We start from the raw sequence: 23,515 nt of genomic DNA, 5'->3' as shown, positions 1-23,515 counted from the left end.
TTAGATGATTTAAAAATTATATGAAATGAGAACTTCAGCAAAGTTGCAGGATATAAAATGAAATCACATAAATCATTAATATTATATATATTAGGAACCAAATTCAGCAAGAAGAGAAAAAAGAAATTCCACTTAATCACATAATGTGAAATATACTTGAGAATAGAGTTACCAAGATACAACCTCTAATTCTATGAATAAAAGAGACCCAGCTCAATAGTTGGGTCAATTTCCCTCATCATAGCTCAGTGAGACTGTTAATATGAATTTTATTCCATTACGCACATAAAAAATTAAAACTCAAGATGGTTTAATTTATCTGTTCAGTCACACTGGTTTGTAAGCTACAGAGCTGGGAACTGATCCTGGGTTTTTAGATACTAAGATATATGCATTTTCTATTGTATTCCATTGTAAGGGAAGCATATTGTGCATATGTACATATATAAGGTGTGTGTATATATATATATATTATATATATATATACACAGCTAGTTTAGATATACATATACATATGTATATCTTTGTATATGAATACACACTACACACTGTATACAGTACATATATTTATATGCATATAAATTTGTTTATACATAAATTCATGTATGTTTGTATATATACACATACACATACACCTATACATATATATTTATATACATGAAGTAGAATAACCAGCCTGTCTTTGTATAGTCGGACTAGAAAGATCTAATGATAAAATTAGGTAAAATGAATTTACCTATCCCTTTGAGCTCCTCAGGTCCCATGTTCTGAACTGAACCTAGATTTTTCCAAACTTCCTACCTTTATGTTATAAATCTGGGGGCTGCAGACTGTTGCAACTTTTCCTATTCAAAGAACCAAAGTTCACAGATAAACATTTTTTTGTTGTGGTTCTTCTGGACTTGTGATTTCATCTAGTACAGGGAATTCCTGGTGAGAAAACTCTCTTTACCAAAACAATTCAACCAAACAGTGCCTGCTCAAGGCTGTAAGAATTTAATTGTTTCATCTACAAACTCATGCAATTAGTAGAGGCCAAAAACATTTTGTTAGACCTGCCTAGCTATTACTTTGTGCTACTTCTGTTTGATACTGCTGTAAGGAAATACTATGAAGGAAATGAAATTAAGGATTGAAAGATTTAAAAATCTTTTCATAAACTGTAGCTGCAAAAGATAAGAAGAAAGTTTTTAGCCCAATATGCTTTAGAGTTCTGGATTCATAACTAGAATAAAAAAACATGAGTGAAACCTCAAATATGTCTGGGCTCATCCCGTCTCTACATAGTTGGAAAATACTACTTACATGAATAAATACTATACTTCAAATCAGTCAGGAAATATATCATATATACATATAATGCCAAATTAACCCATAGCCATTTAACTTATGGATTTGAACAAGTTTATTTTGTTTTTTAAAGAAAAAAATCAAGGCCATTCCCTTCTTCTGCACAGCCCATCATTGAGAGACCTTCTGCCACTGGCTTTTCCCCAACTCGCCTCTCATGATGAAAAAGGGTTTTACCAAACCCTTTGCTTATTGCTTATTTTTGCTTATTCAAGCAATCCCATTCCATCTCTTTTCCTCCAACAGATTTCTCCCTCAGTCATCCCCACTTTTTCACTTATCTTCAATCTTTCTCCCTCTATTGGCCCATTCCTTACTGCCTACAAACATGTCTAGTTCTCCTTTTATCCTGAAAAAAATCATCCTCTTTGTAGATAATCTTCTTGAAAAGGTCATCCACAATTAGGAACTCCACTTTTGCTTCTCTGTCTCTTTTCTCAGCCCTTTTACAATCTGGCTTCCAACATCATCATTCCACTAAAAAACCTTCTCTCTAACTCACCATATCCAAGCTATTGCCAAGATTTGTCACCTCTGCAACATCTGAATACTTCTTTCCTCTGATACTGCTCTGATGCATTATCTCACACCTGGATTACTGCAATCATCTCCTGGTGGGTCTGCCTGCATCAAACAATTTTTTTTATTACAACAACACTATTCTTCCACGAACAAGACACTTTGTCTATCAGCATTCTCTCTGGCTGCTCTCCATGCCTAGAATGTTCCCCTTCCTCCACTTCTTCTACTGACCTCCCTTGGCTTTCTTTAAGTCCTAATTAAAACTCCATCTGCAGGAACCTTCCCAAACCCTTCATAACACCAATGCCTTCCCTCTATTAATTATTTCCCATATATTCTATATATAGCTTATTTGTATATATTTATGTACATGATGTTTCCCTCATTAGATATAAACTCCTTGAAGACAGAGAGGTTTTTGGGGGGGTTTGCCTCTTTTTATATGTGCCTAATGTATAATAGGGTATTAATAAATATTTGTTGATTGATTAAAAGGGTCTATTTGCATCAATAAAAATATTTGAAAATGGTTATGAGAAATTAATTTAGATGGAGTGCTACTTACTACCTAGATAGCCATGTATAGTTAGAAAGACTTTCCTAGGGAAGTCTGACAATATTCAGAAATTAGTGGGGTCAGAGATTCTATGGAGCCTGAAAATTCTTTATCAGCTCCTCTACAATGATCAATAGGCTGTAACCACATTTATCAGTGTCAGATTTTGCTGCCAGACCATTATGGGTGGGGAGGATATGCTGTTAATGTGTAATGTCTACTTCAGAATGTTTTCTGATTGTTTTTAATTACTGCAAGCTGGTAAACTGCACCCTGGGGAAGGGAAGGAGGGGATGTGAGCCATATGAAGCATGATGAGGGTGGTGAAGTTATTGGACTCAACAGGATGAGAAGAAGGGCAGGTATTCAATTGCCTGTTAATTCTAAGGGAAATATGCCTTCTCAGTTTCCCACTCTAGGAGTGGGCCACTTACAGGGGAGGGGGCAAAACAAGAAGGGAGCTTCTGTCTTGGCAAGTCTTCTGTTGGAAGAAGCATATGATAAAAATCAGGATTAGCCAAGTAGCCAGGGAGTCCTATTCTCAAGTTCTGAGCCACATGGCTGCTTTGAGGATAGAGCAGTAAGGAGATCCAGGATATGATAATGTGGGGAAAGGTAGCCACTACTTTCAGACCAAATGAATTTGGCTTAAAAAGATCAACTAGAAAAATAAAAAAGACAAGTGGGGAATAAGGGGAAAAGAAGAGAAAAGAAAAGTGAGGGGTAAGAGGAAGAAGAAGAAAATGAAGATAGGAAGAAAGGGGGAGGAAAAAGAGAGGGAAAGAGGGAGAGGAGGAAGAGAGAGACACACACAGAGAAACATAGATACAGAGAAGCAGAGATAGAAAGAAAGAGGGAGAGAGGAGAAAGAGAGAGGGGGAAGGAGGGAAAGAGAGGAGAGAGGAAAAGGAGAAAAAGAAGAGAAGAAAAAAGAGGAGAAGGAAGAGGAGGAGGAGAAAGAGAAGGAAGAGGAGAAGGAGGAGAAAAAGAAGAAGAAGGAGAAGGAGGAGGAGAAGGAGGAGAAGGAGGAGAAAGAGGAGAAGGAGGAGAAGGAGGAGGAGGAGGGGAGGAGAAGGAGGAGAAGGAGGAGAAGGAGAAGGAAAAGAAGAAGAAGAAGAAGAAGAAGAAGAAGAAGAAGAAGAAGAAGAAGAAGAAGAAGAAGAAAAGAAGAAGAAGAAGAAGATGATGATGATGATGATAAAGGAGAGAAAAACAGATGGAAAGAGAAAAAGAGAGAAAAGTCGAGAGAAAGAGAGAGAAAAGAGGGGGAAAGGGAGGAAAGGAAAGAAGGAGAGAGAGGAGTAGGAGAAAAAGAAGAAGAGAGGAGAAGAAGGAGGAAGAGGAGGAGGAGAGGGAAAGGGTATGCTTAAGCACTGAGATTTTTCACACGTGGGGTGAGAGAATTAAAGGCACAAAAACATAGAGAAGAGATAACTTGGAAAGCCAAAGCAGGAAAAGCCTGAGTTAACAGGAAGGAAAAGGGAGAATATTTCCAGGCCCATGGCCAACTAATCATGAATGAGGGAGGCACAGACCTGAATTTCATGAAGAAAAATAGAAGAGGAGGGGTTTTAGCATACACAGGTACCCTTCCACAATTCATCCAAAACCCTGGGTTCCCCAATACAGACCTGAGGGCCAAAAGAAACAGATTCCGGAAAGTGGAGAAATCAACAACCTTGTTAAATCATATCTACCAACTTGGAAAAATCAGGTTTAAAAAGATAATGCAAAAATATGGATGAAAATACTTGTGTCCTTGGTAGGAAATAGCCTTTAACACAGCACTGGATACAATACACACTTAATAAATGTTTATTAACTAACTGGAGCTTTACTCCAGAGTACCTACATTTAAAGGGCATAAGAGGTTCAATAATTTGGTTTTTCAGCAGATAGAAATAACTAGTTTAGAACCTAGTTAAAAAGAATTAACTAAAACAAATATACCCATCTATAGTAATTCCCTTTCTGGCTCAAAAGAATTAATACAAATTGACTGTAGGTTGCATTTAGTATTCCTTACTCTGAGAACCAAAGTTGCTAGTCTCTGCTGACATGTCAACCTCATACCTAAACTTTGAACATGGAAGGCAGCATGATACTGTTAAAAGAACATTGACTCCAGTCAGAGCATCTGATTCAAATCTCGTCCTAATGTTGGCTACCTGTGTGACCTCAGGACATCTACCCTTGCCCTCAGTTTTCTTATATGTGTAAGAGAAGCTGGACTAACTAGTTAGTAAGGTCCTTTCCAGTTCTTAATCTATGATCTATCATTTTAGTTTGCTATAATTACTTATTTTCTCATTTGTGCTTAATCTTTGGCCAGTAAAAAATTTCTTTTGATCCTCTCACTTCTCAGACTAAAAAGAGGCAAAAGAAGGAAGCATACAATGGCAGAAACATGCTTCTTTTTACCACCGGGACTCATCTGATTACACAAGCCCTCTCTTCTCTCAATTTTATTCTCACCTGAAGTCCCCTATTATCAGACTAACAGAACATAAGCATTTGCCAACCCCATAGTAGACATGGATAGAGAGCTTCCTTACTCCCACTGATTTCCTTTAGAACTAAATACAAATGAGACTAGAAGAAAAAGAGAATGGTTGATTTCTTTAATCACTACCTCATTCCTATTAGGTCCCCCTCTGGGAATTATTATTATTATTATTATTATTATTATTAATTATTATTATTACTGGTAAGGGTGGTAAGGGAAGTATAGTTGGAGTTAAATGACTTATGCAGAGTCACACAATTACTGTTTGAGGCTAAATCTGAACAGATGACTTTATGACTATCAAGATGGGGGCTCTACCCATTGTACCAACTAGGTGCCCATAGGAATGCTTTAAAGCTATATATCCTATGGGCATCTGGCTACTTTCATAGACTGGTAAGGAGTCTACAAAAGGCTCTGAGGAAATGAGAATAGACTATGAATAGTTGTGCTCATTTTAACTGAAAAAATTCTCCCTAGAATTAGTGTGGAATTAAATAAACTGGAAATTCAAACCTCTGAAACCATTACCTCACAGCCATGTCAAATTGCAGAGTTAACAGTGTATCTAGCTTTTTGACTTAGCTGTCCAAATTTGTAATTTACCACTTAAATGTAACTATTTAGTAAAAATTCAATTTGGATTTAGAAACTTCAGGAAAACCACCCGGATTGGCTCCCAAGGTCCTGAATCTCCTAATGGGTCCATAGCCATTCAGTTTGGCTACCTGTCCTAAGCTCCAGCTTCCTCCAAGATGTGCTCTACAACAGCTTGAGAAGGTTACTGCCATATCAGATCACTCTCCCAGCAGGGAGAAGGTAATCTTATTGCTTTTATAAGTATTGAGATGGCACAGAAGAATTACATGTAAATCTGTAATGAAGTCAAAATAGGGGTGCCAAGAAATGTAGGGATGGATGAAATTCAGCGCTAGTTATCCTGGAAATAAAGTAAAACATAAAGGGGATTTATGAGAGAGAGAAGGGATTGAACAAGTAAATGTCCAAAATAGGAGGAATTCAGGTTGCAAGTTGAGGCCTTGGAAACCCGAATTTTTTCTGAGGGATTAGGGCCACATCACTGTTCAGGGTGTTGGAGGTACCTTAAAATACAATTTGGCCTTGCAAATTTAAGACCTAAAGAAAGTAGCCAGAAAGGATATTGCTTCCTTTACAGTGTACAATTGCAGCATCAGCTTGAATTTGGGGGTTGAAGTGGAAAGGAAATGGGAAGAAAAAAATCAGACAGTGGATCAGACAAGGAAAAAAAAAAAACCCAGCCAGAAAGGGGCCTGTCCATCCAATTGCACTGGTTTTCTGGCATGAAAAACATTTGTACCCCAAGATTCTTCCTCACAATTAAATAGTTTTGCAAACTAGCATGTGTTGAGTTAAAAAGACAGTACTAGGGCAGAGATACTAGCATTAGAGAGAAATGCAAGGATGAGGAAGGTCATTCTGCTTAGGGATGCAATTAGGATCAGAGAGTAATTAGGTGTTTTTTCAGTTGATTCTTATTCCTCATGATATTTTTGTGGTTTACTTGGCAAAGATTCTGGGGTAGTTTGCCATTTCCTTCTCTAGCTCATTTTACAGATGAGGAAACTGAGGCAGACAGGGTTAAGTGACTTGCTCAGGATCACACAGCTAGTAAATAAATGTATGAGGCTGGATTTGAACTCAGGAAAGTGTGTCTTCCTAATTCCAAGCCAAACACTCCATCCACTGTGCCAACCAGCTGCCCTTCAGTAACTGGATAAGTCTAACCAAACCCAGGGTCTTGTACATATCAACTGATTAATAAAGTTCCAAACAGGCAGTACTTCTGTACCAGACTTAGCAAGTATGATGCATGAAAATAATGATTATTATTATTTGCTTTTAGTTAAAAGGGAAATTCTACAGCATTGAATTGTATTACATTCCATTGTATTATAGAAAATAAGAATTAATATTAACCTAATTCTTAGCCTAATTTCCTTTATCTCTCTTGAACTGCTGACCATATGAGAATTTGAGAGTATTCTTAATCTTCTGAGAAGTCAGGAACAACTCTTCTTAAGGATAGGTAGGTCTATTATTGTCCCTTTTAGGGTAATTTTAGAACCAAGGATAGAACACTGAGCTTGGAATCAGGAAGATTCCTGTTCATGAATTCAAATCTGGTCTTAAGACACTTACTATCCATGTGACCTTGGGCAAGTCAAATAACCCTGCTTTACCTCAGTTTTTCATCTGTAAAATTAGCTAGAGAAGGAAATGGTAAACTACTCTTGTATCTTTGCCAAGAAAACCTCAAAAAGTTCAGGAAGATTTGGATACAATCGAAATGATTAAGCAACAAGAATTCTGCATGTAGCCCATGGCACATATTTCCTAAGGGTTTCTGTAACAAAATTAAAGTTAAATAATTAAAAGTATAATAAAACATAACATTAAAAACTTGGTCAATATACAGCCTGCAGGGGTTCTTATGTACAGATTAGTGACCTTTATTTCTATCTGAGTTTTAGACCACTGTAACAAAAGACTATAACTGAAAACTATTTCTGTCTTTTTTTTTTTTACTGCTGCAGAATTTTATCTTTTTTTTTTAATTTGAATTAGCCATTTCTTTAGGCAGTGTTCTATGAATAGAAGAGGAAATTGTTGGCCACTGATTCTCCTTGAACAAAATGCTTATTAAATAATAACTCAGTCTCTGACAGTCTTGAGCTAAAACATGGAGTGCTGATTGTTTTCTTTTTCCCAGCTTACTTAACTTATTAATCTCACAACTTCTCAAATTTATCTTTTTGATTTCCTGTTGAAAACAAGAAAAGCATATACCCCAAGTCTTGGTGACACTGAAGAATTATATTACTAGGTCAAAACATTTGTTCACAGGGCCATTAGAAATGCATTCTTCCATATATGTCAATGCTTAATTGCTATGTACTGCTGTTGATATTAATAAAAAGTAAATTGGCATTTACTTGGCATCTGTAGAGGCTGCCACATCAGCTTTCTGCTTGGCTCTCAGAAGCACATTTTTCATTTTCATTTCTGTCACAGATGGGAGGAGGATTGGTACCACCACACAAAATAACGAAAGCTGTGGAGGTAAGAGTGTTCCTGAAGGGGTCTTTTTCTTTTGTCCAAACAGAAACTTGAGCTTTCCTTGAAACTGCATTGTCTATTATTGGGAAAGAAACAAAGAAATGGTCAGACAGTATTTGATACATAAAAGAACACAATTATGTAATATTAAGTAACTGGTTAAATCTTTTGTTGCTGTTTTATCCTATTTGACTCTTTGTGGCCCTTTTTAGGGTTTTCTTGGCAAAGATGCTGGACTGGTTTGCCATTTCCTTCTCCAGCTCATTTTACAGATAAGGAAACTGAGGGAAATAGGGTTAAGTGACTTGCCCAGGGTCACACACCTAGGAAGTGTCTGAAGCTGCATTTTAACTCAGGTCTCCCTAGCTCTCCAGGCCCCAAGCTCTATCCATTGCTTCACCTGGCTTCTCTAAACAATTTAAACAGAGAATGGAAAGGAAACTCATTGAAGTAAGTTTATAGATACCTTTCCCGGCTCCCAGATACATAAGAAATGGAAATGATTGAGTGACACTGAGTCATGGGTTGAAAATAGAGAAGCCAAGACTGGAAGAGCGAGGGACAGACCAGGAAGTTAAGATAAAGAATCAGCTCAGAAATGAGCCAGATGTAAGCAGGTGAGCGATCATTCAGGTATGAAAAGGGAAGACCAGACCTCAGGCAATTTGCAGATGTTCAACCAGGAAATCACCTTCATCCAAGTTTTAGAAGAAATATGTAGTTTTTGTGATGTGTATTGGATGATTTCACAGACTTCTCTAGGGATGTCTTTAGTGCTTTAAAACTTCTAAGTCTTGCTCACATTCGGCTCATTTCTGAACCAATTCTTTATCCTAACTTCCTGGTCTGTCTCTAGCTTTTAATACACAAAGAGATGTGTACTTATATATCCTTGCTATTTAGCTTAATGACTTGGTAAGGACCCTCTCCACCACTTACAAGATCATAGACATAGAACTGGAAAGGAACTTTAAGGTAATTAAATTCAACCCTCTCATTATTTTACAATTCAGGAATCCGAGGGAGAAAAGTTAAGTCAAGGCAACAAGCATTATATTAAATACCTACTATGTGTCCAGCACAGCTTTAAGTGTCTCAGAATGTAAAGAAAAATAAATTGCAATTTCTGCTTTCAAGGATTTTATAGGCTAATGAAATACCCAATATGCATATATCGTATATCTATATAATATGTATATGTATGTATGTATATATATATTTTATAGGTATGTCTGTATATATACACACAAGTGTAATGCCTGACTTCCCACCTCCACAAAAGTATGGGATAAACTGAGTGAAGACTCTTAAAAAGATGTGGCTTCAACCTATACCCTAATTATGACTTGAGATTTTGCAATAACAGGTTTAACTATAGCTAAAAGCTGCAGGTGTTCGATTGTCTTGAATGAACATTTTTCTCCAGTTTCCCACCACCTCTTAATTAAGCATTTAAGTACTTCTTTTAAAGGCAATTTATTCTTTTGTTTCTGGGATAAATTTCCATGTTTAGAGTATAAGCCTGGATTCCTCCAGACAATTGAAAAAAATGTCAAGGTAAGGGGGAGATGGGAGGGGTCTGTTCTGTTTAATATTGTGTTTTGCAATTTGTGCTTTATATTCCTTTAATGGATACTTGTCAATTAGGAGTTGCCCTTTCTTATAAGAGCATAATAATTCCTTTTTGCTTTTCTCAAAGCAAGTCTCTGATTTTTAATTTGGGTTCACTGTCCTACACAACCAAATACTCATCAAAACTATAATGAGTTAATTTTAACTTGTGTTAGAGCTTGAAACTGAGTGGCACTGAGTCATGGGTTGGAAGTAATAGTCAAGCCTGGGAGAGCTAAGAACAGACCAGGAGTCAGGATGAAGAATGGGCTCAGAAATGAGCTGGACATAACCAAGATTTAGAAGTTCCAGATGGAGCCAAAGGCCTGGAACCAGGTGAGCAATCATCCAGATATCAAAGGTAAGGGCCAGACATCAAGCACCATCAAAGTCAGGGCCTATTCAATCATCCATAACCAAAGGAAGTGGTTGGTTCAACTCCGCTAGATGAGGAAAGACAGAAAAATTATGGCAGAGCAAGCAGATGGCCAAAAGTCCAAGTAATGAACAGGAGCCTAGACATGGGAAGCAAACAAAGTGAGAGACCAAAGGAAGCAGGAAAATATAAGTCAGGCACCCACATCAAGAGAAGACAATGTGAACAACTGGGTACAAATAAGATATCCATATAAAATGAGAGAATGAATAAAATCAGCTTTAAGTCCACAACTTTAAATGGCTTTTGCTGAAATAAACATAACTGTGTGGAAAGCTTGGATCCTATAGAGAAGATGACAAATGCTGAGATCTGGCATATATGGCCAAGGGCAGAGAGTAATAAGTAAGCCATAATTGGAAGGGAGCCTAAAGTTGTGGATGGCACCCCTTTTTCAGCACCATTCACCCTGATTGCTATTTTCCTCACAGGGAATGTGAAGATGGTTCATAAACTCATTCAACTATCCAATAATCAACTATTGATTGCATCTGCTAGGGATTAGCTTTGTCCTGCCTGGTCTAAGAGGGAAAAATTGCAATGAGGAAGATTTTAGAGTCAAATAAGGAAAATTTTTTGATAATTAAAGCCATCCAGAAAGGAATGGGAGGTAGTGAGATCCTCCTCCCTAGAAGTCTACGGGTAGAGACTGGTTGATCATATGATGAAGATACTGTAGGGAGAATTCCTGTTCCGACCAGGTGGAGTCAATTGACCCTGAAGGTACCTTCCAACTGTGATATTCTGTAACTTCTTTTTTATTATCCATAAACTGAAGATTTAGAACCAGATGGTCTCTGAGGTCCCCACCAACTCATCAATCCTATCATTGACTATTCTGTAGACATCATGTCTATAGTACTGGAATGCACGTATGTGCATGGAGTACCTGTTGAAATTCCATTTTTAGAATATTAGCTTCTTGGGGCAGCTAGGTGAGATGCAGTGGATAGAACCCCAGTCCTAGAGTCCAAATACCTGCCTCAGACAATTACTAGTTGTGATCCTGAACAAGTCGCTTAACCCTGATTACCTTGAAAAGGAAAAAAAAAAAAAGAATCTAAACTTCTTGAGGCCATATACTGAGTTTTATTTTATCTTTACAGCTTTAATGTCTCAAACTAAGGAGGTACTTAGTCAATGCATGTGGAACTGAATTGATAATATTCAAAACAATAGCTAACATTTTTATAGCCTTTACCTTGTGCAAGACTCTATGCTAGCCACTTTATAATTATTATCTCATTTGATCCTCACTGCAACCTTGGGAGATAGGCTCTATTATTATGCCCATTTTACAGATGAGAACACTGAAGCAAACAGAGGTTAAATTACTTATTCAAGATCACACAGCTAGGAAGAACCTGAGGCCAGATTTGAACTGAGATTTTACAAACTACAGGACCATGATCACTATGACACTTAGCAAATTAAAATGGAGTAAATGCAAAGTATAAGAAATAAATATAAGAATAGAACTAGTCTGTAACCTTGGGCTAGGTACAATACGATAGGGGAAAATAGACACATGTATCTCTATAAAATGATGTCTCTATCTTATGATTTCCTTCCGATTGCCTCAGTTATGAACGTCTCCCAAAGGTGTGTCCTCAATTCTGTTATTTGTGTGTATGTACACACAACTATATATACACATACACATAAATGTGTACATTTATTTTATACCAGTCAATCAACAAGTATTTACTGAGCTCCTGATATGTGCTAAAAATTTGCTAAGCCTTGGATATATAAAGAAAGGCAAAACGACAGTCATTGTTCTCAAAGAAGTCATTCTAATAAGGGAAACAACATTGAGTCAACTCTGTATATACAAGATACATATAGGAGAGAATCTCAGAAGGAAGGCACCAGTAATTAAAAGAAATAAGGAAAAGACCTCCTCCAAAATATGGGATTTTGAATCTTGAGGGAGTAAAAGATAAAGTGAGAGAACATTCCGGGTATAGTAGAGAGTTGGTAAAAAAGGAACAGAATTGGGACATGGACTGTCATGTTTGAGGAACAAATAGACCTCTATTTCTGGATTTATAGAGGATGTGAAAGGGAGTCAAGTGTAAAAGGACTAGAAAAGTAGAAAGAGACCAGCCTGTGAAAAACTTTAAAAGCCAAACAGAGGATCCTGGGAGGTAAAAGAGACCCATTATAATTTACCCAATAATTGCATTTGAGCTTTGGAAATATCATTCTGCCACTTGAACTATAGCAGTGGTCTGGATAAAAGTGAAATAGTGAGAACCTGTACTAGGATAATAATTATGAGTAAAGGGGACATGCAAAAGATGTTATGAAGTCAGAAAGAAAGGTAGAAAACTTGGCCCATATTAGATGTTTTGTGGCAGTGCAAGTGAGTATATTGGGAAGATATTGAGGGTTGTGAGTCTGAATGACTAGGAAGATGAAGTGCCTTTAACAGTTATATAAAAGCCAGAAAGAGAGGAAGACTTAGGAGAAAAGGTAATGAATTCTGTTTTGAACAATATAGAACACCTCATTCAAGATATCCAATAGGTAGTTGATGACATGAAACTAGTGATCAGGAATTAGAACAATCCATTCACCTATAATTATAGACTTGAAGGAGGTGTCTGGGGTGCTGTGAAGTTAAATTCACCAGCTTATAGAATCATGACTTGCCCATGGTCATTGTGTCGGTCAGTGTGTGTCAAAGGTAGGACTTGGAGTTCTTTTTTACTTCAAGACTAGCCCTTTAGACCTGGCTGCATCTCCATAGCTAGATTAATCTTTCTAAATTAACAGTTTCATCATGAAATGTTGAAAGTTCTGCTATTTCCTTTTTTTCTATTTACCAGTTAAAGTCCAAACTCTAATGAGCATTTAATGCTCTTTATAATTTGATCCTATCTTCCTTATCCAACCTTACTTCCTACCATTCTCCAAAATGGAGTGCTTTAGACCCCTTAAATCTCCCACATCCATTCTGGTTACTGCCATTGTTTATGCCATTGCACCCTTTCCCCTCTTTCCTTATCTAAAGCCTGCTTCAAGTCACAGCTAAATTCTCACCTTCTCTATGAAAATGTACTCCCTGACCAGTCCAGCCTGGGTTGATGACCCCTTTCTTTGAACTCCTACAGTACTCTGAATCATAGACCTAGAGTTTGAACAGTCCCCTCAGGACATCTAATCCAAGCCCCTCACTTTACAGATGAGGGAACTGAGGTGAAAGGCTTTCTCCAAGGTCACAGAGGTACTAAGTGGAAGATTCAAACTTGGGTCTTCACCTGGTACATTTTTCACTGAATCACAGCCCTAATCAGATCTAGTATAGGACTTTAGGCTCTGTAATTGTTTCCTGTTGTCAACTTTGCCTTATCCAGCTATAATATACTTGAGACTAGGGAGCATATCTTATATTTCTAATGCTTCTCTTCAGAGCTTCTAATATGGAAGAGAATTCAGTCCACTATTGTTGGATTATACCCACATGAAAGCCTTGCTTTGCACCCAGACTAGTTATATTCAAAAAATAACTTGCCTTCCTTTAAAGACATTATATGCTTCTCTGCTTCCATACTTTCTTTGAACTTGTTTTTCCTCCTAATTGAATTACTTTTACTCCATTTCCTCCATGAACCTATCTTCTGCTACTCAAAAGCACACTGCTCTCTCCCTCCTCTGGACTCATACAACACAGACTATCCATGTTAATCATTTGCTGCATAATTAGCAAACCAAGGCAATATACTATTTTTTCTTATGTATGGGTCTTGTCACCACAATTATACCCTAAACCAGATTTGGCCCTTAGGCCAAATCCAACCCACAAAATAGATGCCCACTGCCTGCATTTGTACAGCTCTAGAATTGTTAAATAACCTTTTATTATATTTAAAAGTGTAAAAAAACATTCTCAGCCTGAAGGCTATATAAAAGCAGGCAGTCAGTAGGCCAGATCTGGCCCTCAGACCATAATTCGCTAACTCTGGAAAACTATCTGAAGGAAGAAACTGTATTGTAGACTTTTCTATATTCCCCATGATGCCATAAAATTAGTAAGTGCTCAGTAAATATCTGTGGACTGGGAAATACCATGATTTATCTGATATTTATTCCATATGGTATAGTTTTTTCAGCATGACACTGTTAACTAAAGAGCTTTAAAAAATCATTTTAAAAGTATTTATACTATGATCATTAAGAAGGTCCTACAGATGAAATTTCATGAGGCAGACTTAAAACAGTAAAATAACTTACAATCTGTATGCGTGAAGGTGTGTCTCTGTGCTAAAATTTTTCCTATTCCTGACATTCTCCCCACTTCCATGCTGTAGAGCACTAATGTAAAGAATTCTGTCCCTTTGTTTCATTTGCTTTTTCTGCCTCCCTTGCTCTACAAAAAGGAAAAACAACTTACCAATAATTGGATGCCATTGTCATCCTCTTCCCTCTGACCAATAGTGTTATGTTTCCACCTACCAGGAAGCATGAAGGCAAAAAAAACTGTGAATCACCTGCTGGTATGAAGAGCTCAACCTCCTTCCACCTTGGTTTAGAAGTTTGCCCTGGTTACTTTCTACTGCTGGAGCTCAAATTGAAAGCAGGGAGAGAAGGACTCGATGCAGGATGAGTGAGTGAACAAAGAGACCCATAACACATTTTAGTACTAATTTCAGTTATTCTAATTTGTCTCTTTAGTCCTTTCTGACACATATCTTTCAAAGGAAAACATTCTGACCAACACTGAGATAGTCACTGGTAAGAGCAATGGGAATAGTTAAATAATTAACATCTTTAATGTGTTTCACAATGATATTTTATACAATGGCTCATGTTAGATCCATATGATAAAGGGAAGATATTGTCTCTATTCTATAATGAATAAAATCTACAAAGATCAATCACTTAGAAACAAAATATTCTACCCCAAACCTTTCTAGTTCCATATTTTTTAAAATTTTGTTTTGTTTTCAAAGTAGCAGATCTGCTTTTCCATTCACTGGAAATAATGCAGCTTTTCTATTCAATGTCCCCAAAGAAATAAGCAAAAAAAAAAAAAAAAAAAAAAAAAACTTCAAGAATTGGAAAAGCTACACGACTGCTTTAGAATCAGAGAACAAAAATTAGTGGTAAGACAAGAATTGTCAAACTCTCTGAATCACTAGTGTATTATGTTGCACAATGAGTCATGATTACAGTGGACTGTATTTTTAAGAACTTTATTTTTAAGCCAACTCTGAGTGAGATAAAGCAAGAAAGCTCAGTTTGAGTGGATAATAATGGAATATGGTTCTGATCAAAGGGATGCTCTTTAGATATTGGCAGCTGTCTCATTTCTTTCTACCAAAAAAGTGTTGAGGAGGAGTACAAATGAAAGTCTAAGCTTTTCTCCAGATACTATTATTCTTTAGTGACTAAACCCTACAGATCATGGAATATTGGAGATGCTAAAATGGCACAATGAAAAGTGTGATGTATTTGGAATTGGAAGACTTGGGTTACAAAATTAATTCTGTCACTGTGTGAACTTGAGCATATCATTTCAAATCAGTTTCAAATTGGGAAAAGGAGTAGAAGATTTCTAAAGCTTTTTCGATCTCTAAATCTGTGATCTTCTCATCATTTTTTTTCCGTTAAGGCAGGAAAACTATCTTAACAAAGACACTCATAATCATGAATAGATCTCATTTTGTAAAGCATACATATGTTATCACACCTCTTCTGCCAACAATAACCAAAAAGAAGTTTGAAAAAAAATGAAATATATTTTTCAGGTACTTTACCTACTTTTCTAGTTATTTCCAAGTCACATGTGAAGAATTTGCTTCTTTCCTTCTTTCCATTTAGCACAGGATATGAATTAAATATATCTCTGTCTCTCTTCACAGTCTCTTTGTTTGGCTATTTTTATTTCTAAAATCTCTATTTTCTAATGTCATGATTGGATTCAGGTTTCAAAGAGTGCATAGATTAGGGAGAAAAATATTAATTTAATTCTCCATATATGTACTCATGAGATATAGGGTGCATCTTGGCAAAGGAAACAGTCTTTAAATATATTGCCACATATTGGCTTAATTTAATATTGGCTATTAACTATTAAACAAAATAAAACAAACATGACATATTGTTGGTCTCCCTTTGATAGTCTTATATGTCTCCAGCCCTTGTATGAACTATGAATGGATTATTCTATACTATTGGATTCTTCCCAGAGTATATTATGATTTTCTACCATGTGTACTCCATCCTGTTAAAATATTAATTATGTAGAAATATGTATAGAAGAATTGCACATGTATTGGATTACTTGCTGTCTAGGGAAAGGTGTGGGGAAAGGAAGGGAAAAAATTTTGAAATACAAGGTTTTGCAAGGGTGAATAATGAAAACTATCTTTGCACATATTTTTAAAATAAAAAGCTATAATTAAAAAGATAAAATAAAAATATCAGTCATGTTTTCTATATATACAAGGATTTTCACTGAAGCACCTAAAAGCTTCTCACATTACTAAAAGCTTTGGTACTTTGCCACTGGTAATGGAGTTAAATACAAAATTCCAGGTGTCTGATTCGTAGAGGCCAGGCACTTTTCTTCTGGGAGCCAAGAAGAGGTACCGAGACATGAGGGAAAGGGAGTTGCTCCTGGAGTCTGGGCAGCTGGATGGGAATCCTGGCTCTGACTCTGACCAGCTGAATGAACTTGGGCAAGTAAGTCACTTAGCTCCTCAGAATAGCAATTTCCCTTATAAAATAAAGGCAATAAACTTTGCCTTATGTACCTTATGGGTCTGTCATAAAGAAAATGCTTTGGAAATATTTCATTATTATATAAATATGAACCAACATAATATGAACAAAATGTTAACAAACATACTTCCAAATGGTCATGGCGCAAACTTGAGAGAAATGAAAAGTCTGAGAAACACATTGGTGGTTTTGGCTATTTATACCAGCAGTAACTGACAGATTTTTCTTCTTCCTTGTTTCCTGGCAGGTAGAGACATGAAGCTATTGGTCAGGATGCTTTCCTCTGTAGGATGGGGGAAGTATAGTTAAAAAAAAATACACATAGTATATTTTAAATAAAAACACAAGTAAACCTGAAGATGCATTATAAGCAATCTGTGGAAAGATTCTGAGCATTTTCCAGAATTTTTGCCCCTGTGTAGCACAGTTGAAAGACAGCTGGTCTGAAAGTCAGGAGGATTTGGCTGAAGTTCCCACATCTGACCCATACTAGCTATGTGACCCAGGACAAGTCATGAGCTTCTCCAGGATTCCAGGGGGTTTTCTAGGACTATCCGTTGAAGAAAAGAATCTGTGTTGATAAAGTTTCCCCAATTGGGAGTTCCTTATACCACTGAAATCACAGAATTTGTGTCTAATCCCATCTTCTATCACTATATAATCAAAACTGTCTTGTTCAATGGTAGCATCTGATGAACTGTCACTTTACTAACAAAGGACACATTTTTTTTTCATTCATTCATTCATTATTTACTGAGTAGGTCTAAAGAATAAAGAATTGTACTCTTCATTATGTGTGACATTGAAAATAGTCAAATTATAGGCTGGAGATTAAGGAATTATGTGGTGAAATTGACAAATAATGAATAGGATGGTATCTATTTCAATTCAATGCTTTTTGGAGAGCAAGCATTTAGAGGACTCTAAGGGAAAAAGGTATATTTTTAATACAAATCTACATAACTACAAAGGTTTATCATTAAGTACAACTAGGATGACAGGCCAATAAGTATTACTTAAAGTAAAAAAAGATGAAATACAAACAGAAAAACTGCCTTGTTTGGCCTTGGGAGAGCCTGGATTCATATCCAGCTTTGGCTAGATTCTAGATGTTTGACCATGGGCAAATCACTTAACTTTTATGTACTTGGGTACCAACTTAGGATTTATTTATTATGTCATAGATGAATCGAAATCTGCATATTTGAAATTTCTCATAGCTAAATTCTTATGGATACTAAATTATAGATTTTCTTTTTTTAATTCATCAAAAAGTTCACATAATCCACTTGCTTTTTTATTTCTTTTTCCCTCCTCCAAAGAAGTTATACCTTTATGTCATTCATCATATTGTTTTCAGATCACTTAGAAAAATCATTTATTAGAATGTTGTTCAGTTGCTTTTTTTCTCATTAATAAATTTTACTTACCAGAAAACCAGAAGTGCTATCCAGCAGGCAGCGAACTCGACAGATGAAACAACGGGTTAGGAAGGAAGAGTATTCTGTTGACATGCTGTCACATTCTTGTGCTTTAAGCAGCTTATCAAGTATGTATTCTTCTCCTGTCAATAACAACAGAGGACAAATATGTGTAACAATAATATTCACGTAAAAACATGGACAGGTGAACAAAAGACAAGTAGAAGATCGTGATTTGCTTATTTTATTTTTCATCAAATGTAACACTTGCAGGATTTGTCTCAGATCTGTAGCTTGTCTAAAGGAATATTTAACATTAAAAAAGTTTCTAATATTTCATCCAGTTTCACTTGTGCCTTTCTCTAAGAATTTATAGTTATTTTGACTGCATCATTTTATTACATTTTGAGATTCTGATGAGGTAACAGACTTTCCTTTGTATGTTCAAATCCCTGAATGTTTAATTCAAAATGGGCCTTTTAGTTTTTGCCCGGCTTAAAGCAAATTTCTTACTTCTCTGTGTGTGCTTTGATTTCTTCACTGGTAAAATACTAATGAAGGTAACATTATAAACCCTTATTCTTTATTTTTGTCAGCCCAAAAAATTTTTTCTTTGAGGACCATTTGCTCCTTAAAGCCTTTCCAAACAAACCATCCTATATCTGATCTCTTCCTTCCTTGGAACTATCTTATTTTCTAGGTACTTGTGTGTATACATAAAATCAAGGGAGGAGAGTGAATAGAACACTTGGCCTAGAGTCCTGAATTTTCCTTTTTTTTTTTTTTTTTTTTTTAAGCTTTTAGTGTGATCTTATGGGAACTATTTCACTGTATTGGGCCTCAATTTTTTTTTTATCTATACAATGACAGTACTGGTCTGGATAACTTCTTAGGTTGTTTCCAACCTTAAAGTCTATCTTGACTCCCAAGTATAGTATAATCTAAGAAATCTGAGAGCAGTCTATTTGCTTTATATTCCCCAGACCACCTACCATGGCGTTGTACACACAGAAAATTTTATGTTAGAATACTTGGCACTGAATGAGTGAATTGTAGGAATTCACAACTCTTAGCTATGTTTTTCACCATTTTTATTTTGCATGTCTTAAAGATTAACAGAAGTGTTGGTCCCTCTTATCAAAATAAATAAATGTTGCCTGAGGAAGTTTTTATCCAAGGCAAGAAAGGCAGAAAGTGAATAGTGATTTTCACACTAGAAAAGTATCAGATCATATTTTTCTTGTGCAGCATGACAAATATAGAAATGTTTTTAGAAAAATTGCACAGATTTAACTTATATCAGATTACTTGCTGTCTTGGGGAGGAAAGGAGAGAGGGAGAAAAATTTGGAACACAAGGTTTTCCAAAGGTGAATATTGAAAACTTTCTTTGCATGTATTTGGAAAAATAAAATGCTATTTTTAAAAAGTATCATATACAGGTACAGTGGTCTCTAAGCATCCAATAAGAGGTAATCTGAATGATTAATTTTAGAGAAGAAAAGTTTCTAGGAAAAGAGGAAATTTTACAAGTGATTTTGAAAAAGAGTAACCAAGTAGCATGGTTTGTTGGAAGGTGGATAGAAAGAAGTAAATGTAGTATTCCAATTATTCAAAGATGACAACTGACAAAGAAACTAAAGAAATAGCTACTATCCTGGGATAACACAAAAGAAATATGATATCATGTAAGAAGAGGAGGGAAAGGAAATGTAGGTGTAAAGTGTAGAGTGATAGAGATTATATGCTGAGTGCTAGAAAGGATCTCAGAGGACATCAAGATTACTTGCCTCATTCTATTAATAAGGAAACTGAGGCACAGAAAGGTTTAGATACCCACCCAGACTCACATAGCTAGAATATAAGACTTAGGATTTGAACCTAGGTTTTCCTGATTCAAGGCAGCTAGTTGACACAATGGATAAAGGGCACAACCTGGAGACAGTCAGGAAAATCTGAATTCAAATCCAGGTTCAGACACTTATTAGTTATGGGACTTTAGGCAAGTCACTTTACTGTATTTCCTTCAGTTTCGTCATCTGTAAACTGAGCCAGAGAAGGAAATGGCAGATCACCCCAGTATCTTTGCCAAAAAAATCCCAAATGGGGTCATGAACAGTCAGAGATGACTTTAAAAGACTGAACACATCTCCTGATTCTAAATCCAGGATTCTGTCCACTATCACACAATGCTTCTCTAGATGGAGATTGTTAATCTAGAAAAACAGGGAGAACAAGTATGTTTTAGGTTAAAAAAACATCCAAAACTGGTCATGATCATTTTGATTTTCATGAGAGTAAATAGAGAAACACCATTATAAATTCTTTGAGAGCCCTGCTCAATCAGCAACAAGTTACCTCTAAATAATAGTGAAAAGAAAAAACAAGAAATAAACTATGGGTCATGTATGAGGCAACATGTATGAGGTATATAATTCAATGGTTTTCCAAACCCAAATGTTTGTGTTCATTTCCTACTAGATTATGAGCCACTTTCGTTACAGCCCTAGATCAGGAATTGTTTACCATACTGCTTTGATAAAAACCATAAAAGATATTCTATAGAGTAACTTATCAAGTTAACTGAGCAACTTATAAAGTTAACTGAACATCATGGAGGCATCCAGGAAGAACAATAGTCTTTCCCCTTCTCCCTCAAACTTAGAAGGCTACAAAGCTTCTTTGGCTTTGGATTGAGAACAGGGATGCTCAAAGGATTGCTCCAGGTTGCAGCAATGATTCCATATTCAATAATAGGGAAGAGAGTCATAAGCCCCATCCCTATGAGCTCTCTCTTTCTCTCACCAAGATCCCAACCTTGATTGATACTTTGCATTTTAGGAGAATAAAACGAGGTCAAACCAAAGTTGGCAAAGACTTTCAACAATTGGTTTGGACTTTGCAGCACAAGTAGATTTTTCCACCTGGTGCCTGATTCTGACCCACCTGTTTCTGACTGTAATGGCTGCCCAAACACCATCTGGGGAGGATTCATGGCCCAGTGAAGCTGTCTGCAGAAATCTTGGCGGTCGTCCACATGAATATAATCATATATGTTTTGGTGCATTACATCAGTCTGAAATAGTTACAACAAAGAATTTTTAGACCAAATCTCAAAATAAATTCCTCAATTTCTGTCACCGGCCACTAGCTGCAAAATTTCCCATATACATCTGCTGAAACTGAGCTAAATTCCCAGGAGAGAATCCTGTATGAAAGATATAATAATAACCCACATTTATATACCGTTTTCAGGCTCACAATGGCTTTCTTCACAACAACCCTGTAAAGTAGGAAGTAATAGTATTAATTTTATTTTCCCAATTAATCATGTCTCAAGGCATGTGTTCTATCATTTATGCTATTATGATTAACTAGGTTTTGCATTTAATGTGGCTGTAGGAAGGAGGAAGGGCAGATCTCCCCAACTTTAAAATACAAGAAATTTGCATCGCAAAAGGATCTGAATCAGAAGACCAAGTGGTTAGCAAGAATATGACAGATATTTATTAAATACTTGTCTGATTAATTAAATCTTCTTTCTTCTCCACAACAATTGTGTCTTTATTGAGTTAGCTAGCCACAAAAACTGGAATAGCATCCTTTCAGCTACCCAAAAGTCCTGCTACCATCTTCTTCCTTTCCTTAAATTCTAGAGAGTACCATGCTAGAGAGTACACGAGAAGTGAATGAATACTCAGAAATAGAATATTTTCTTAGCCACAGACTTAATTGTACTATAATTCTTTTATATTTTTTGCCAGGATCCCCTTTTGGCATCAGATTCAATCTCTTCTAGTATTTCTACCTATATTTCTCCTTCCTATGAGCTTCTCAGGCAATGTTTTGTTTTTCATGGTGGTACTTTTAGGTATAATATTGTTCCTCTTATAAATCCATACCTCTTTCTCTTCAGAACATCTCTAATACCAATTCTTTTAGAGCATTGCCCAGAAACATTTCCTGACCCAGAACCACAATAGGACTCTCCCTTCTGAATCTCTCTTTGGAAAGAGATAGACAAGTGGATTAAGCAAAATGCAGGCAATCCAAACACAAGCCCTAGCTAGCTTTTAAAAAAAGACAAAAACTCTTCAATGTCTAACTCAATTTTGTGTAGTAGTTGCATATATTCATATTACATTTTTAAATGACTTTGACAGAAGAGAAAATGTGACTATTACTGCACTTGATTCCTCCCCTCCAACTACACCTTATCTGATAAAAGAATTTTTCTTTACTATTTAGACCACATTATATACTTACACATTAATTTGTTAGTTAACTCTCTGATAAAGATTTTAATCAATTTTTTTCTCCCTTCTCACTGGGAAAAAAAGAAAAACAAAAACTTTTCTAACAAATATGCATAGTCAAGCAAAACAGCTTCTCATATTGGCCATATCCCAAAATGGATGTCACATTCTGAATCCTGAGTCCATTGCTTTTTTTTTTAAATCAGAAAATAGTTAGCATTTAGTAGAATCAATCCTCTGGAATCACAGCTGATTATTGGGTTGATGAGAATTCTTAAGCCTCTCAAAAAATATTTTTCTTTTTTTCTTTTATTTTTTTTATTATTATAGCTTTTTATTTACAAGATATATGCATAGGTAATTTTTCAGCATTGACAGGTGCAAATCCTTTTGTTCCAACTTTTCCCCTCCCTCCCCCAGATGGCAGGTTGACCAATACATGTTAAATATGTTACAGTATAAGTTAAATACAATATATGTATACATGTCCATACAGTTATTTTGCTGTACAAAAAGAATCAGACTTTGAAATAGTGTACAATTAGCCTGTGAAGGAAATCAAAAAATGTAGGTGGACAAAAATAGAGGGATTGGGAATTCTATGTAGTGGTTCATAGTCATCTCCCAGAGTTCTTTCCCTGGGAGTAGCTGGTTCAGTTCATTACTGCTCTATTGGAACTGATTTGGTTCGTCTCATTTTTGAAGAGGGACACGTCCATCAGAACAAAAAAATCTTTTTTAAACAATGCTGTTATGAAAACATAAACTGTCATCTTGGTTTTGTTCAATTCACTGTGAATCCATTCATGTAAAACTTTCCAGGTTTCTCTGGAATCGCACCCCTTCATTTCTTTATTTTTCTTTTTATTTTTTACCCTCTTCATTTCTTACATCATAATTCTATTATATTTACATACCATAATTTGTTCAACTATTCCTTAAATGATAGACACCTTTATAGTTTCCAGTTCTTTTCTGCTAACAAAAAAAAGCTGATATATTTTTGTACATATAGGACTCTTTACCT

The 23,515-nt window shown here is 36.0% G+C and overlaps 1 protein-coding gene across 1 annotated transcript in view; it reads right to left on the bottom strand.

The window, feature by feature from the left end:
• Positions 1-23,515, bottom strand: part of AHRR (aryl hydrocarbon receptor repressor) — a 255,083-nt gene that overhangs the window by 16,079 nt on the left and 215,489 nt on the right. The window contains exons 6-8 of the mRNA XM_051969788.1: positions 21,179-21,308; positions 18,243-18,376; positions 7,910-8,109 (exon numbers count right to left, since the gene is read on the bottom strand). Coding sequence (XP_051825748.1) covers positions 7,910-8,109; positions 18,243-18,376; positions 21,179-21,308 — 464 coding nt within the window. The remainder of the gene's footprint in view (positions 1-7,909; positions 8,110-18,242; positions 18,377-21,178; positions 21,309-23,515) is intronic.

Source organism: Antechinus flavipes, chromosome 1 (genome assembly GCF_016432865.1).
Source record: "Antechinus flavipes isolate AdamAnt ecotype Samford, QLD, Australia chromosome 1, AdamAnt_v2, whole genome shotgun sequence".
Taxonomy (NCBI): Eukaryota; Metazoa; Chordata; class Mammalia; order Dasyuromorphia; family Dasyuridae; genus Antechinus; species Antechinus flavipes.
This window is presented reverse-complemented; position numbering and strand designations above follow the sequence as displayed.